General features: G+C 43.9%; 1 protein-coding gene across 1 annotated transcript in view; it reads left to right on the top strand.

The window, feature by feature from the left end:
- Nucleotides 1–454: 454 nt before the first annotated feature.
- Nucleotides 455–18,505, top strand: part of LOC111967824 (glutamate receptor ionotropic, NMDA 2C-like) — an 80,551-nt gene continuing 62,500 nt past the window's right edge. The window contains 3 exon segments of the mRNA XM_070444907.1: nt 455–678; nt 815–951; nt 1,151–1,231. Coding sequence (XP_070301008.1) covers nt 465–678; nt 815–951; nt 1,151–1,231 — 432 coding nt within the window. The 5' untranslated portion in view covers nt 455–464.

The raw sequence follows: 18,505 nt of genomic DNA on the forward strand, positions 1-18,505 counted from the left end.
AGGGACACTAGCAAATGTTTATTCATATAAAAACGTTGGATATATTGAATTGTCCATGTGGTCTATATTAAAGGGCACTTCATTTAATATAACAGACTTTTAAAATCTAATACTGGTGCACAATTTCTACTTAAAATATCAAAGGGACGCAAAAAAGACTAGTTTCGTGGAGCAACACATCAATTGTCACGAGACAAAAGCTGCTTGCATGTCTGACTACTGCTCTCCATTTCTCTCCCTCTCCAACCCCCTCTACCCCCTCTCTTTGAAACCTCTGTCCCACCCTTACTTCCTCCCCTCTCCAACCCCCTCTACCCCCTCTCTTTGAACCCTCTGTCCCACCCTTACCTCCTCCCCTCTCCAACCCCCTCTACACCCTCTCTTTGAACCCTCTGTCCCACCCTTACCTCCTCCCCCTCTCCATATCTCTTTCTCTCCTCCTCTCCAGGCAGTAAGGTGCTGACATGGCTGCTCCTCCAGGACAGCCACCTTCTTCTCCGCAATATCCTCCTCTTTTCCTCTTCCTCCTCCTCTTCCTCTCCTCCCCTCCTCCCCTCCTCTCCCGCCCTCTCATCCCTCATCCCTCTATTAACGTGGCGGTGGTGTTCTGTGGCTCTGCTTACCAGAATGAGGTCAGGGGTCATATGAGCAGAGAGGACTTCGCTGATTTTCCCCTAGGTATGAACCTGGTAGTTTGCCACTGTATGTTCTTGACATTAATACTTATGTGCTCTTTACTATGTTCACTTTGGAGTGCAACATTCCTTCTTCTTCTTCTTCTTCATCTGCTTGTTTGTCTTCTTCTTCTCCTTAGAGGTGAACCCGGTCACTGTTCTGGTTAACGACACCAACCCTCGTGCCCTGCTGACACGTCTCTGTGAAACCATGGCGACAGAGAAACTGCATGGGGTCGTGTTCGAGGACGATGTGGGATCGGGAGCTGGACCTCAGGTCAGTCAATCGATCGATCGATCATGTTAAACAAGGCGGAAGGTTAACTCAGATACTAACCTCTGTCCTTTGGGGATATTGAAAAAAAACGGGATAGATATGAGATGCCAGATTCCTTGGTAAAAATCATCTATATGTTGTGTGTGTGTATTTGACTATCTCCTGGACCGAATAAAAGCAGGTGGCAGAAGTGGCTCAGATCCTAGACTTCCTGTCGACTCAGACAGCTCTGCCCATCGTTGGCATCAGCGGAGGATCTACCGTTGTCATACCTCACAAGGTAAGACAACACATAATACTGTATATATACTCAAGCTACCACATAAATCACCCTAGCATAACACATCATGTAGTACTAAAACTCCTCTAGACACCACATAATGTGAGACAAATCACCTATACTGTATATCCCTCAAACTCAACCCTGGACCTTGAAGCCAGTTCCACTGCTTTTTTTTAGTCTTTCCCTCTAATCAGGGACTGATTTCGACCTGGGACACCAGTTTGATGCAATTCATTATCTGGTAAAACAGAAAACATCAGTAGTCCGGACCTCATAGGATAATATTTGAATCTCTGCTGTTCAGGGTACCAATTCAAACACCTACAGACAGCAATGCAACACCACAACACCTCTACAGATATGCTGTTAAACACCAGTCTGCAAATAAATGTGTGTGTTCTGTCTAAACATGCAACACAGGGCATGGATGAGAAATAGAAATATGTCTTCCACCTCATCTCCATCAACCTTAATCAGATAATAGCTGGGAAAGAGTTGTTCTGCTAGGAAACAAGCAGGAAATAATTCTGAGAATCTGAGACGAGAAATACTGAGAGGGATCTATACCTCAATCAGTCATCCCTATACAGACAAATTATACCACGATGATGTGCACAGTGTTTCACAGAAATGCATTCAGACAGACACATTGAGCTCGATGCTTAGAGTGTAGAGAGATGATCAACCATCAGATCACCACAGTTTCCACTGAACCTCACCCTGTCCTCACCCTCTCTTCTTTATCTTCACGTTGTTCCTCCTCCTGTCCCTAACTCATCCCTCACCCCACTTCAAACTCATCTTCCCACTTTCACCTACTATTCCTCCCTCTCATCTCTCTCTCATCACTCCTTCCTTCCCCTTTTCCTCTCCCTCCTCCCCTCACCCAAGAGATGTGAGGCACTAACACCTGTCATCAACACCCTGTATTTATAGTACTGACAGTAGCACTCACACACATTAACAGTACAGATGCACTCACTCACTCACGCACACACACACACACACACACACACACACACACACACACACACACACACACACACCACACACACACACACACACACACACACACACACACACACACACACACACACACACACACACACACACACACACACACACACACACACACCACACACACACACACACACACACACACACACACACACACACACACACACACACACACACACTCCTTCTCAAATCAAATCCCATTTTATTGGTCACATGCACATGGTTAGCAGATGTTATTTGCGAGTGTAGCAAAATGCTTGCACTTCTAGTTCCGACATTGCAGTAATATCTAACAGTAATCTAACAATTCCACAACAACTACCTAATACCTGTACACACAAATCTAAGTAAAGGGATATAATAAGAATATATACCTCTCTCACTCACGTGCACATGCCTAGCCTGATGTTCAGATTTAGCAGGGAATTAATAAAGAGTGGCTCGAATGCGTAGACAAGTCAATGAATAGAGCAGCGCAGTGTTCCTTCCTATCCAAACAATTTACCACATCGTTTAAAACCAGTGATGCTCCCGAGATGGTGCTCTGCCCTGGTCTGAAGCCTGACTGATGCACATTTAGAATAGATTTGGAAGTTAAGAAATATCTTAGCTGAGCATTAATCAAGGATTCCAAATGTTTTTCTAGGCAAGAAAGTTTAGAAATGGAGTGATAATTATTAAGGTCACAAGGGTCACCACCTTGCCGAAGACCAAAACGAAGAAAAACGTCGCAAAATGTCATAATATATGCAGGAACAGTTCGGGAACTGTTTCAGATGGGAAGCATGCGGACGTCTTAAGCCATCCATGTGATCGGGTCTGGTGACTCGTGTATCTGTATTTTAACAATGAAGTAAGGTACGGTGGAAGTTTGTGCAAGAGTGCTTTATAAACAAAAAGAGAGCAGACTTAAGAGAGGGCCAGCCTACTTTCTGATATAAGATGCAATGATGTGTACTGAACCTGTCGCCCGTAATAAAGCTAAGTACGTTGTGGTAAACTGCATCTAGTGGTTTCAGTGCAGTGGCAGCTGCATTCATATAAATGGTGTGATCTATTTCTAAAGAAGAGGCCCATTTTTATTCCCAATGTCTTACTTCTTAACTAACTCATCCATATGCTTTTTAAAAGAGAACTTTTCATCAATTCAGATGCCCAGATATTGCATTAAGTATACATTTCAGTTCATGCAAATGCTTTCTGCAAAGCTACAAAGGCAGATTGCAGCTCTAAAAAAGCCTGGTCAACCATGGAGGCAATAGCATTCACAACAGTGTCATCTGCATACAGGTGTACGTTACCATTCTTTGCAGATAGACAGATATTTATATAGACAGTAAAAAGTACAGGACATAAAATCGACCCGTTTAGGTTGTTTTATTTTTATTTCACCCTATTTTACCAAGTTGACTGAGAGCACATTCTCATTTTACAGCAACGACCTGGGGAATAGTTGCAGGGAACAGGAGGGGGATGAAGGAGTCAATTGGAAGTTGGGAATAATTAAGTGGCCATGATGGTATGAGGGCGCATCTGCGGTGGAAGGTGGCCGAGCTACAGCAGTGTTTGTCAGACCATGAGACATCCCAAAAATCAGTCTTCTCACGAAAACAACTGAAGTGTCCAAACAATTTGGCCTACAAACTAATGAGACTCTCACGAACACGATGGTGTTCTCCGTTTTGCTCTACGACCCCCACAAGTGTCACAGGACTCGTCTGAAGGTAACTCATACAAATGAATGGAAGGTAGTTTTGTGCCAACAAATTTAAGGGATGTAAAAAAACAATTTTTTCCTAATTCCTTGATTTATTTGATGACTGTCTTTGTTGTCATTTATAAATGTGTTATTCAATGCGTTTCTATGGCTTGTAGTAGTAAAGGCCAAATTCAATGTTTTATAAAATGTTTTTTTATATACATTTTTTAGACCTAAAGAGATCTTAAAATTCTAAATAAAATAGCTAAATGATCCATGGTATGACCATCTTAAAATGATTCCATATGTTAGCTTAGTAAAACCTTACCCTGATTAAATGCATCACTTATCTCTTTGTTCAGTAATGATGCCAGTGCCGGACAGAACTTGCTTAGGCAGAGAGTGGGTGGATCCCTGTTACAAACAAATGCATATTTTGGCATAGGGCTACATTTGTGATCAAAAACACAAACTTTTTGGGGATCGTGACACTTAGAGAACATGATGCCACAAGTGTTGATATCGCATACAGTACCAGTCAAAAGTTTGGACACACCTACTCATTCAAGGGTTTTTCTTTATTTGTACTATTTTCTTCGTTGTAGAATAATAGTGAAGACATCAAAACTATGAAATAACACATATCGAATCATGTAGTAACCAAAAAAGTGTTAAACAAATCAAAATATATTTGAGATTCTTCAAAGTTGCCACCCTTTGCCTTCATGACAGCTTTTCACACTCCTGGAATTCTCCCAACCAGCTTCATTAGGTAGTCACCTGGAATGCATTTCAATTAACAGGTGTGCCTTGTTAAAAGTACATTTGTGGAATTTCTTTCCATCTTATTGCGCTTGAGACTATCAGTTGTGTTGTGACAAGGTAGGGGTGGTATCCAGAAGATAGCCCTGTTTGGTAAAAGACCAAGTCCATATCATGGCAAGAACAGCTCAAATAAACAAAGAGAAACGACAGTCCATCATTACTTCAAGACATGAAGGTCAGTTAATCCGGAAAATGTTAAGAACTTTGAAAGCACCTTCAAGTGCAGTCGCAAAAACCATCAATCTCTATGATGAAACTGGCTCTCATAAGGACCGCCACAGGAAAGGAAGACCCAGAGTTACTTATGCTGCAGAGGATATCTTCATTGGAGTTACCAGCCTCAGAAATTGCAGCCCAAATAAATGCTTCACAGAGTTCGAGTAACAGACACATCTCAACATCAACTGTTCAGAGAAGACTGTGTGAATCAGGCCTTCATGGTCGAATTCCTGTAAAGAAACCCTTACAAAAAGACACCAATAAGAAAAAGAGACTTGCTTGGGCCAAGAAACACGAGCAATGGACATTAGACCTGTGGAAATCTGTCTGATTAGTCCAAATTTGAGATTTTTGGTTGCAATTTTTGGTTCAGTGTCTTTGTGAGACGCAGAGTAGGTGAATGGATGATCTCCGCATGTGTGGTTCCCACCGTGCAGCATGGAGGAGGAGATGTGACGGTGTTTTGCTGGTCAAACTTAACCAGCATGGCTACCACAGTATTTTGCAGCGATATGCCATCCCATCTGGTTTGCGCTTAGAGGGACTATCATTTTTTTCCCAACAGGACTATGACCCAAAAAACACCTCCAGGCTGTGTAAGGGTTATTTGACCAAGAAGGAGAGTGGTGGAGTGCTGCATCAGATGACCTGGCCTCCTAAACCATCTCAATAGGGTTGAGGTCGGGTGATTGTGGAGGCCAGGTCATCTGATGCAGCACTCCACCACTCTCCTTCTTGGTCAAATAACCCTTACACAGCCTGGAGGTGTGTTTTGGGTCATTGTCCTGTTGGGAAAAAAATGATGTGTGCAAAGCTGTCATCAAGGCAAAGGGTGGCTACTTTGAAGAATCTCAAATATAAAATATATTTTGATTTGGTTAACACTTTTTTTCGTTACTACATGATTCCATATGTGTTATTTCATAGTTTTGATGTCTTTACTACTATTCTACGATGTAGAAAAAAGTAAAAATAAAAACCTTTGAATGAGTAGGTGTTCTAAAACTTTTGAACGGTAGTGTAGTCGCTACCCCTCCCCCCTTTTCAGTATATAACACCTGACAATTTCGAGCCAGGTCTCCGTGAGAACCAGAATATCAGGGCTCGTGTCTATACTCAGACATCAAGAAGGTCCATCTTTGACATCAAGCTTTGCACTTTTATGTGTAACTGCCCAAGCCCTCTATATGCTTTGAAAACAGAGGGTGTATCAATAGTTATTTTATGATTTTAAATAATATTACTGGATGAGTTGACCACAGTGGGCTTCCCATTTGGGCTAACAGTAACAGAGCTAACAGTGGAATTCAAATGTATGTGCACAGGAATATTACTGACAACAATGCTGGGACTATAGATATCTGTAGTAGTACAATGACAATGCTGTGAAATAGTGGGAATGTGAATAAGTACCTGAACAGGGGTTGGGCTGTTGTTGAGTCAATGTTTTAGATAGAAATGCATCAAATACAAAAGACGTGATGGAGCTATTGAGAGACAGTGATTGATTGAGTGGAAATAAATCAGTCATAATCTGGTGTCTATATGAAGCTGTAGCCTACTGACAGAAGTCAGTACATCAGTTCAATCGAGTACAGGCTTAACTGAATGAATAACAAGGACAGAATGCAATATGACATTTTATTAAACAGTTTCGGGAATGACCTCGCTTCCGAGGTAAGATCCTCAGAGACATGATGTGATGGCAGGTAGCAAGCACTATGCTGGGCTGATGGCATCGAGTGAGTGTGTGTGCGTCTGTCTGTGAGCTTGTGTGCGCACATGCGTGTGTGTGACACAGCCAGCCAGTGGTCTCTCAGAGCTCTGCCACTCTATTAAACACTTAATTAGACCCTTTAGGAGGTAGAGATTCCCTACTGCCCCTGTCACTCTCTCATCTATTACGCTCTCCCTGTTCTACTCCCCCTCTTTCTCCATCTCTCCTCCACTCTGTTTTTTTCTCTCTCTCTGTTTCTCCCTCTCCTCTCCAACACTTGCTCTCTCTCTCTCGCTATCCGCTCTCTTTTTCAATTTCTCTCATCCACTCTCTCGCTCCATTTCTCTTTCTCTTTTCCTCTATCCCTCTCTATCTCTTTCTTTCTCAATCCCCCCACCTCTCTCCATCTCACACTTGCAGATAGCTGATAGCCTGCGAGTGAGTATTTGGCTCTATCTGTAATTAGAGTATAGATAACCCTTGTCTCTTCTTTAAAAGGGTCTAATTGACAGCTTGTTAGACTCTGAGAGATGAGTCACTCGCTGACACACAATCAGCCATGGCTCTTCAAGCAAAGGTAAGGCTTTGAGACATCTAAAATGTCTTAGAAAAAATTGTGCTATCTACAACCTAAAAGGGTTCTCCGGCTGTCCCCATTGGAGAACCATTTGAAGAACCCCTTTGATTCCAGGTAGAACCCTATTGTGTTCCATACTAGAACCTTTTCCCCAAAGGGTTCTACATGGAACCCAAAATAGTTCTACCTGGAACCAAAAAGGGTTCTCCTATGGAGACCGCCGAAGAACCCTTTTGGCTTCATTCTAAGACAGTTTAGAGAGACAGCTAACAGGCCTATGCCTAAGACAGTTTAGAGAGACAGCTAACAGGCCTATGCCGAAGACAGTTTAGAGAGACAGTACAGGCTATCTAAGAAGTTTTTAGAGAGACAGCTAACAGGCTATGCCGAAGACAGTTTAGAGAGACAGCTAACAGGCCTATGCCTACAGGACAGTTTAGAGAGAGCAGCTAACAGGCCTAGTGCGAAGACAGTTAGAGAGACAGTAACAGGCCTATGCTAAGACAGTTTAGAGAGACAGCTAACAGGCCTATGCCTAAGACAGTTTAGAGAGACAGCTAACAGGCCTATGCTAAGACAGTTTAGAGAGAACAGCTAACAGGCCTATGCCTAAGACAGTTTGAGAGCAGCTACAGGCCTAATGCTAAGACAGTTAGAGAGACAGCTAACAGGATATGCCTAAGACAGTTTAGAGAGACAGCTAACAGGCCTATGCCTAGAACAGTTTAGAGAGACAGCTAAAGGCCTATGCCTAAGACAGTTTAGAGAGACAGCTAACAGGCCTATGCCTAAGACAGTTTAGAGAGACAGCTAACAGGCCTATGCAAGACAGTTTAGAGAGACAGCTAACAGGCCTATGCCTAAGACAGTTTAGAGAGACAGCTAACAGGCCTATGCTAAGACGTTTAGAGAGACAGCTAACAGGCTATGCCGAAGACAGTTTAGAGAGACAGCTAACAGGCCTATGCCAGACAGTTTAGAGAGACAGCTAACAGCTATGCCTAAGACAGTTTAGAGAGACAGACAGGCCTATGCCTAAGACAGTTTAGAGAGACAGCTAACAGGCCTATGCCGAAGACAGTTTAGAGACATGCTAAACAGGCCTATGCCTTAAGACAGTTTAGAGAGACAGCTATAACAGGCTATGCTAAGACAGTTTTAGAGAGACAGCTAACAGGTATGCCTGAAGACAGTTTAGAGAGACAGCTAACAGGCCTATGCCTAAGACAGTTTGAGAGACAGTAACAGGCCTATGCCTAAGACAGTTTAGAGAGACAGCTAACAGGCCTATGCCTAAGACAGTTTTAGAGAGCTAAAGGCTATGCTAAGACAGTTTAGGAACAGCTACAGCTATGCCAAGACAGTTTAGAGAGACAGTAACAGGCCTATGCCTAAGACAGTTTAGAGAGACAGCTACAGGCCTATGCCTAAGACAGTTTAGAGAGCAGCTAACAGGCCTATGCCTAAGACAGTTGAGAGACAGCTAACAGGCCTATGCCTAAGACAGTTTAGAGGACAGCTAACAGGCCTATGCCTAAGACAGTTTAGAGAGACAGCTAACAGGCCTATGCCTAAGACAGTTTAGAGAGGACAGCTAACAGGCCTATGCCTAAGACAGTTTAGAGAGACAGCTAACAGGCCTATGCCTAAGACAGTTTAGAGAGACAGCTAACAAGGCCTATGCCTAGACAGTTTAGGAGACAGCTAACAGGCCTATGCCTAAGACAGTTTTAGAGAGACAGCTAACAGGCCTATGCAAGACAGTTTAGAGAGACAGCTAACAGGCCTATGCCTAAGACAGTTTAGAGAGACAGCTAACAGGCCTATGCCTAAGACAGTTTAGAGAGACAGCTAAAGGCCTATGCCTAAGACAGTTTAGAGAGACAGCTAACGGGCCTATGCCTAAGACAGTTTAGAGAGACAGCTAACAGGCTATGCCTAAGACAGTTTTAGGAGACAGCTAACAGGCTATGCTAAGACAGTTTAGAGAGACAGTAACAGGCTACTGCTAAGAAGTTTAGAGAGACAGCTAACAGGCTATGCCGAGAAGTTTAGAGAGACAGCTAACAGGCCTATGCCGAAGACAGTTTAGAGAGACAGCTAACAGGCCTATGCCTAAGACAGTTTAGAGAGACAGGCTGTCTAAAGCTGTAGACATCTTTGATAACAATCAAAATATAAGATACGTGCAGCTCATTGAGACAAAACAGCTGAAAGCCAAAGTATTGAGAGACAGCTTTCTTCATAAGACCTACAGTAATAGAGATCTCCACCCTCTGACATTAGACAAGATGACATGACAGGTTTGGCAAGACCGACACTGGATACTGAATAGAAAACAACAGGAAGTAGATAAAAATCTTCTGATCCACCCTGTTCATATCTAGGCTGATCTACTCTATAGTCCCTGGTCTTTGTTAACGCGACAAAGAAACTCATCAGTAGGGTTTCTCACAATAGACTAAGATTAAGATCACTTTATTGGTCAATTGCACCCAACCTAGGGTCCTACCAAAATGTTACTTTCGCTTTTATCCCAATCCCCGAAAGACACACATACTGTTCATACACATAGCTACATATATAGGTTTTGGAGAGGAGTGGAGCGCTGCCACACTGGGTGCCCCAGAGCAGTTTTTGTGGGAGGTTAAGTGCCTTGCTCAAGGGCACAACGGCAGGCGATGGCATCTAGGATTTGATACAAGCAACCCTCCGGTTGCCAACTAATTTCCAGGCAGATTTTTCCCATCAGACTCAGATATTTCCCCGCTGGCTCGCCTCTCTAACCTGCAGGTGGGAAGGGAAGTGTGTGTGTTTCTGTGTGTGTGTGATCCTATTCATAGATAAAAGGGTTCAATAGTGCTTGATTATCAATGGCCCTGATGATGAAGATAATGATGAGGTGGAGGCATATCTTTGATGTCTTTGGTGTCTTTTTTTAAGGACCCTGCTATTCAGTCTGACACCTATTTCTGGTTCCTTTTTTTGTCCTTTATCCTCTGTCCCTGATCTATCCATCACTAAACAAGGAACGATGAAAGGAAGATGAAAGATTAAAAAAAGGAAAGGAGCTGTATGTCTTTTGTCAGGTTATGCATGTATCAATCAAATGATCAAGAGGGTACGATATAGAGGGGGGAGGAAGACAAAGTGTGTGTGTGTTATCGTATGCTTTCTTTTGGTGAGTGTGTGTGTGATTGTATTTGATTGCTATTGGTGTGTGTGTTTTCTGTTCACGGTTGGATATGCTTGCTATTTGTGTGTGTGTTTGCGTGTGTTTGTGTCCGCGTGCATGCGTGCACGCCTTTGTGTTTTCCAGGCTATGAGTCATATTTGTTGGTTGTGTTCAGTAGACAGTGGTGTATCCAGATGTTGTGTTGAGGGACTGGTACACCCGCTAACATCAGTATCTCCTAACGAGCGAGACAGCTAGTGTCCCCTGAGGAATACTCACACAACTGCGTGATAAACACTCATAAACACGTAGCGTATCCCAGCCAGGGCTCCATATGGAAAATAGCTCTGGTCTATCCAGAAACACATGGTAATCATAATCAGTGGTCATATAGTGGAACAATAAAAAAACTGTACAGTCGTGGCCAAAAGCTTTGAGAATGACACAAATATTAATTTTCACAAAGTCTGCTGCCTCAGTTTGTATGATGGCAATTTGCATATACTCCAGAATGTTATGATGAGTGATCAGATGAATTGCAATTAATAGCAAAGTCCCTCTTTGCCATGCAAATGAACTGAATCCCCCCAAAACATTTCCACTATTTCAGCCCTGCCACAAAAGGACCAGCTGACATCCTGTCAGTGATTCTCTCGTTAACACAGGTGTGAGTGTTGATGAGGACAAGGCTGGAGATCACTCTGTCATGCTGATTGAGTTCAAATAACAGACTGGAAGCTTCAAAAGGAGGGTGGTGCTTGGAATCATTGTTCTTCCTCTGTCAATCATGGTTACCTGCAAGGAAACACATGCCGTCATCATTGCTTTGCACAGAAAGGGCTTGATAGGCAAGGATATTGCTGCCAGTAAGATTGCACCTAAATCAAACATTTATCGGCTCATCAAGAACTTCAAGGAGAGCGGTTCAATTGTTCTGAAGAAGGCTTCAGGGCGCCCAAGAAAGTCCAGCAAGAGCCGCCCGCCAGTGCCGCCCGCCAGTCAGGAGCCGCCAGAGCCGCCCGCCAGTCAGGAGCCGCCAGAGCCGCCAGAGCCGCCCGCCAGTCCGGAGCCGCCCGCCAGTGAGCCGCCAGAGCCGCCAGGAGCCGCCCGCCAGTCCGGAGCCGCCAGAGCCGCCGCCAGTCCGGAGCCGCCAGCCGCCCGCCAGTCCGGAGCCGCCAGAGCCGCCGCCCGCCAGCCGCAGAGCCGCCAGAGCCGCCCGCCAGTCCGGAGCTGCCCCTCAGTCCTGAGCTGCCCCTCAGTCCTGAGCTGCCCCTCAGTCCTGAGCTGCCCCTCAGTCCGGAGCTGTCCTTCGTCCTGAGCTACCTCTCAGTCCTGAGCTACCCCTCTGTCCTGAGCTACCCTCAGTCCTGAGCTGCCCTCAGTCCGTAGTAGTTTCCTCAGTCCAGAGGCGCTCCTCCAGTCCAGTGGGGCCCTTATTAGGGTTCCCAGGCCAAGGTCGGCGGCGAGGATCACCGCTCAAAGGACGCTAAAAAAGCGGACAAAGACAATGGTGGAGAGAGGGTCCACGTCCAGCGCCAGAGCCGCCACCGCGGGACAGATGCCCACCCAGACCCTCCCGTATAGGTTCAGGTTTTGCGGCCGTAGTCTGCACCTTGGGGGGGGGGGGGGGGGGGGTACTGTCTCGTTATGACCATAGTTCTTTTGTATTTTCTTTGCTTTAGTGTGGTCAGGGCGTGAGTTGGGTGGGTTATCTATGTTTTGTGTTTCTATGTTGGGTTTGTCGTTTGGCCTGATATGGTTCTCAATCAGAGGCAAGTGTTTTTCATTGTCTCTGATTGGGAACCATATTTAGGTAGCCTGTTTTGTCTTTTGGTTTGTGGGTGTTTGTCTTCCGTGTCAGTGTTTGTCGCCACACGGTACTGTTTCGGTTGTTCACTTTGTTTATTGTTTTGTTCCAGTGTACAGTTTTGGATTTATTAAAAAGACATGAACACTTACCACGCCGCACTTTGGTCCGATCCTTCTACCACCACAGACGATCGTTACACCCACCCATTCTTTCCTACACATATTCATCGTCCCTCACTCCTCCCTCACACATTCATATACACAATCACACACACACACACACAAATCTCAGCAACTTGAGGGTTTTCTGTATAGTTGTCTACTGTTGGTGGAGCATATTATTCTGTTTTAATGTTACTCCTGAATGACTATGGTCAATAAAATTGATTTTCTTGAGTGTATTTCAGTGCTTAAAACTTCTTAGGGATAGGGGGCGACATTTTCACTTTTGGATGAATTGGTGCCCAAATTAAACGGCCTCGTACTCTGTCCTAGATCATATGATATGCATATTATTATTACTATTGGATAGAAAACACTCTGAAGTTTCTAAAACTGTTTGAACTATATCTGTGAGTAAAACAGAACTCATATGGCAGGCAAACTTCCAAACAGGAAGTGAAAATTCTGAAATGGGTCGCTGTGAAAGGCATCGCCTATTCAATTGCCTTATATTTATGGATCTGTATGCACTTCATACGCCTTCCACTAGATGTCAACAGGCAGTAGAACGTGGAATGAAGRGTATYGCTTGATGTGGGACCGAATGAGAGCCAATGGAGTGACTGGTCAGGCATATTGCCAGTTCTTGGCCACGCACACTACGCATGTGATGTCCTTGTCTGCAATGCGTTAGATAGACATGAAGAAATGCTCCGTCTGGGACGTTATTGGATATATATGAGAAAAACATCCTGAAGATTGATTCTCAACTGAGTTTGACCAGTTTATTTGATTTGTAATGTCACTTTTTGAATTTTTCGTTCATTAGCGTAAAGTTCGATGGACACGTGAACTACACATGCTAGCCAAAGTTGCTAATTCGACAGAAGTAATGGACATTATAAAACAAAAAAACGATTTATTGTGGAACTAGGATTCCTGGCACTGCATTCTGATGAAAGATCATCAAAGGTAAGGGAATATTTATGATGTAATTTCGTATTTCTGTTGACTCCAACATGGCGGAGAATGGCTGAGCGCTGTCTCAGATTATTGCATGCTGTGCTTTTTACTAAAGTTATTTTTTAAATCTAACACAGCGGTTGCATTAAGAACCAGTGTATCTTTAATTATATGTTAAACATGTATCTTTCATCAAAGTTTATGATGAGTATTTCTGTATTTCACGTGGCTATCTGTAATTACCTTCGCTATTTTGGAGCCATTTCTGAACATGGCGCCAATGTAAAACCACGATTTGTGGCTATAAATATGCACATAATCGAACAAAACATAAATGTATTGTATAACATGATGTCATATGACTGTCATCTGATGAAGTTGTTCAAAGGTTAGTGATTAATTTTATCTCTATTTGTGGGTTTTGTGAAAGCTATCTTTTCTGTGAAAAAATGGCGGTGTGTTTTTGGATATTGTGGTGAGCTAACATAAATATATGTTGTGTTTTCGCTGTAAAACATTTAAAAAATTGGACACGTTGGCTGGATTCACAAGATGTTTATCTTTCATTTGATGTATTGGACTTGTGATTTCATGAAATTATATTATATTATATCCCTGTGGCGCTAGGCTATGCTATGCTAGTCAGCGTTTCTGATGAGAATGATCCGGGATGGGTAGTCCAGAAAGGTTAATTTGTATATCGGGAGGTGCCGGAACAAAAAAATTGCGTACAAGGGGGGGTGACCTGGGGAGCTCTGAGGTACCGGAAAATCACCTTTATAGTAAAGCATCGCATGCATGTCATTGCATTTGCGTAGTGGTCTAGACTAGAGCATTAGGGTAGAGGCGTTTGCAGAATTATTTTTGTAACCTAGGGTGCAGGAAAAATTGGGCCTTTTTATAAACGCATTTTATGCAATTCTATGTAATTTTACATGACTAGAGACTTTAGCAGAATATTTTTGAATACCGCACAAATTATTGAAATGTCAGGCTACTTTGACACTGACAAACTGAGAATGAGAAATCATAAAAAATGACATCTTGAATCCTTGGCCTAGGCCAAGGTGTGTGGAAGAGACACAATCTTGACCAATATTAGGAAGAAATTATAGTCCTTAAAAAGCTTTCCAGTTTCACTGACTCACCCAATGATGTGCAGCTCACTCACCGGCAATGGCCGATGAGCTCGTGCCAAAAGCCTATCTCCCTCGTTTTAGTTTGTAAAAACAATGCTGTTTACTCAATAGGCCTAATTGAAAGTTGGAAAATATTTCCGTAACCTACAGCCAGATAACTATTTTTGTTTCAGCAGGACCCATTTGCTTTCCAACCTGTGCTCTCCCATGATTGAATTTGAAATATTGTGAAAGGCCTGTTTTGGCTGAAAATGATGTTTGTTGCCACCAGAGGTACCTGATCCTGGCAAATAGGTTCCAAAATTAAACAGTCCTAAACTGAGAGGTGCCGGATCCTGTGCTGGCATGATCCTGCTCAAATTAAGCACTGGTATATTTATAACAGAGCCGAGGTTCACTTTGAAGTGCAAAGTCTAGATATACAGGTGAAATCAGTCAATAGGCAGGTTTCCATTGACCCAGGATTATTCAACAAAAGCAGTGTCTTCCAGTCACGATGGCTTATGAAATATAAATCATGAGGATGTGGTAGCCTCAGCCTAATGGTGATGTTAAACACTTCTCCAATCATTGTTGAGATCTGATATTCGGTGCAGTTTAAGACGAGACAGTAGGCCAATGTCATAGGCGTATAGTCAACCAATCATATTTCTCAAATCCTTTCGGGCTAAATTCCAGCTAAACTTGAAGAGGACAGTTTGGCCTCCCAACTATATATACAAAAGTATGTGGATACCCCTTCAAATGAGTGGATTCAGCTATTTTAGCCATACCTGTTGCTGACAGGTGTATAAAGATGTGCTGTAATGAGTGTGCCCGTGCCCCGAGTAGACATCCCCTGGAACTAGACGAAAACCTCCATGGGACCAAGACACAATGTCTTCAGATTTTTTTTATTGTTGGATGTCCCCTGGCACTCTTTTGCTAAGTACAGAGATGTATTATAAGGTCTAGTCATCTCCCTTTCTCGCTCATGTATGTCAGAAATGTTGTCCGTCCCCAAACCGCTTCCCTGCCTGCAAGCTATGGGCCCATCAGCCTAATTGGACAGCTTCAGTCACACACAGAGGACGTTGACAGAAAGAAAGCAGCGTGACGGTGTGTAGCATGTGTGTGTGTGTGTGTGTGCAGCCAGGTGGTTCAAGATTCACATCGAAATTGGACATCTATCCAGGAGCAACAATTTTTGTTGTTGAAATTTGACGTTTGGAGCTACTTTAAAATTTGACGTTGTAGAACTTGGATGAACATCTAATTCTGCAATGAGACCGTTAGAGCTTGTTGGTGTGTTTGTGTGAGAACATACCTGTTGTGATCTTGTTGGAGTGCTACTACGTCCATAAAGTATCCTGAAGTCATGTGACACTGTGTGTGATGACTTACACAAGCTCCACTCTCTCTTGTGGACTCTTGAATTAGTTATACATGTCACATTTCCACCTGCAAATAGCGCCAACTGTCAATTAGTCTTACCAAATGTCGAATAATATCATACCACTAATAATGAATGAATGAAAATCCATGAGAAAGAAAACTAACACAACTGAGTTGAACTTGTTTTATTACGATTGGCTCTGGTTCGTGAGGTTGACAACAGCAAAACTATTAGCAATACAAACATTCTTCTTGTCCTTGCAACGGATGTTTTTTGGATTACTGTTAAGATTATCTTACCAACGGGACATTAAAAACTGTAACATCTTATGTTTCACCGAGATGTGGCTGAATTAAGAAACTGACAATATAGAGCTGGAAAGATTTTCCATGCACCGGCAAAACAGAGACGCTACCTCTTATAAGACGAGGGGTTAGGGTGTGTGTCTTTTTGTCAATAACAGCTGGTGCGCGATGTCTAATATTAAAGATATCTCGAGGTATTGCTCACCTGAGATAGAGTACTGTATGATAAGCTGTCGACCACACAATCTACCAAAAGAGTTCTCATCTGTATTATTTATAGCCATCTATTTACCACCACAGAGTGAAGCTGGCACTAAGACAGCTCTCAACAAACTATATAAGGCCATAAGCAAAGAAGAAAATGCTCACCCAGAAGTGGCTCTCCTAGTGGCCGGGGTCTTTAATGCAGGCAAACTTAAACCAGTTTTACCAAATTTATACCGACATGTCACATGCAACCAGGAAAAAAGATTCCTAGACCACCTTTACTCCACATACAGAGATGCATACAAAGCTCTCCCCCGCCCTCCATTTGGCAAATATGACCATAATTATATCCTCCTGATTCCTGCTTACAAGCAAAAAATAAAGCAGGAAGTACCAGTGACTCACTCAATACGGAAGTGGTCAGATGACGCGGATGCTACACTACAAGACTGTTCTCCTAGCACAGACTGGAATATGTTCCGGGATTCATCCAATGGCATTGAGGAATACACCACCTGAGTCATCGGCTTCATCAATAAGTGCACCGATGACGTCGTTCACACAGTGACGGTACGTACATATACCAACCAGAAGCCATGGATTACAGGCAAAATCCGCATCGAGGTCATGGCTAGAGCTACCACTTTCAAGGAGCGGGAGACTAATCTGGACGCTTATAAGAAATCCCGCTATGCCCTCAGACGAACGATCAAACAAGCAAAGTGTCAATACAGGATCAAGATTGAATTCTACTACACCGGCTCTGACGCTCGGATGTGGCAGGGCTTGAAAACTATTACGGACTACAAAGGGAAACCCAGACGCGAGCTGCCCAGTGACGCATGTCTACCAGACGAGCTGAATGCCTTTTATGCTCGCTTCGAGGCAAGCAACACTGAAGCATGCACGAGAGCACCAGCTGTTCTGGATGACTGTGTGATAACGCTCTCAGTAGCCGATGTGAACAAAACCTTTAAACAGGTCAACATCCACAAAGCCACTGGGCCAGACGGATTACCAGGACATGTACTCAAAGCATGCACGGACCAACTGTCAAGTGTCTTCAACCTCTCCCTGACCAATTCTGTAGTACCTACATGTTTCAAGCAGACCACCATAGTCCCTGTGCCCAAGGAAGCGAAGGTAACCTGCCTAAATGATTACCGCTCCGTGGCACTCGCGTCGGTAGCCATGAAGTGCTTGAAAGGCTGGTCATGGCTCACATCAACAGCGTCTTCCAGGACACCCTAGACCCATTCCAATTCGCATAACGCCCCAACAGATCCACAGATGACTCAATCTCAATTGCACTCCACACTGCCCTTTCTCACCTGGACAAAAGGAACACCTATGTGAGAATGCTGTTCATTGACTACAGCTCAGCGTTCAACACCATAGTGCCCACGAAGCTCATCACAAAGCTAAGGACTCTGGGACTAAACACCTCCATCTGTAACTGGATCCTGGACTTCCTGACGGGCCTCCCCCAGGTCGTGAGGGTAGGCAACAACACGTCTGCCACGCTGATCCTTAACACTGGGGCCCCACTGGGGTGTGTACTTAGTCCCCTCCTATATTCCCTGTTCACCCACGACTGCATGGCCAAACACGACTCCAACACCTTCATTAAGTTTGCTTACGACACAACAGTGGTAGGCCTGATCCCCGACAACGATGAGACGGCCTATAGGGAGGAGGTCAGAGAACTAGCAGTGTGGTGCCAGGACAACAACCTCTCCCTCAATGTGAGCAAGACAAAGGAGCTGATTGTTCCTTGGTGTCCACATCACCAACAAACTATCATGGGCCAAACACACCAAGACAGTCGTGAAGAAGGCATGACGAAACCTTTTCCCCCTCAGGAGACTGAAAAGATTTGGCATGGGTCCCCAGATCCTCAAAAGGTTCTGCAGCTGCACCATCGATAGCATCCTGACCGGTTGCATCACCGCCTGGTATGGCAACTGCTCGGCCTCTGACCATAAGGCGCTACAGAGGGTAGTGCGAATGGCCCAGTACATCACTGGGGCCAAGCTTCCTGCCATTCAGGACCTATATAATAGGCGCTGTCAGAGGAAAGTC

This window comes from Salvelinus sp. IW2-2015, linkage group LG8 (genome assembly GCF_002910315.2).
Source record: "Salvelinus sp. IW2-2015 linkage group LG8, ASM291031v2, whole genome shotgun sequence".
In the NCBI taxonomy this organism is placed as follows: domain Eukaryota; kingdom Metazoa; phylum Chordata; class Actinopteri; order Salmoniformes; family Salmonidae; genus Salvelinus; species Salvelinus sp. IW2-2015.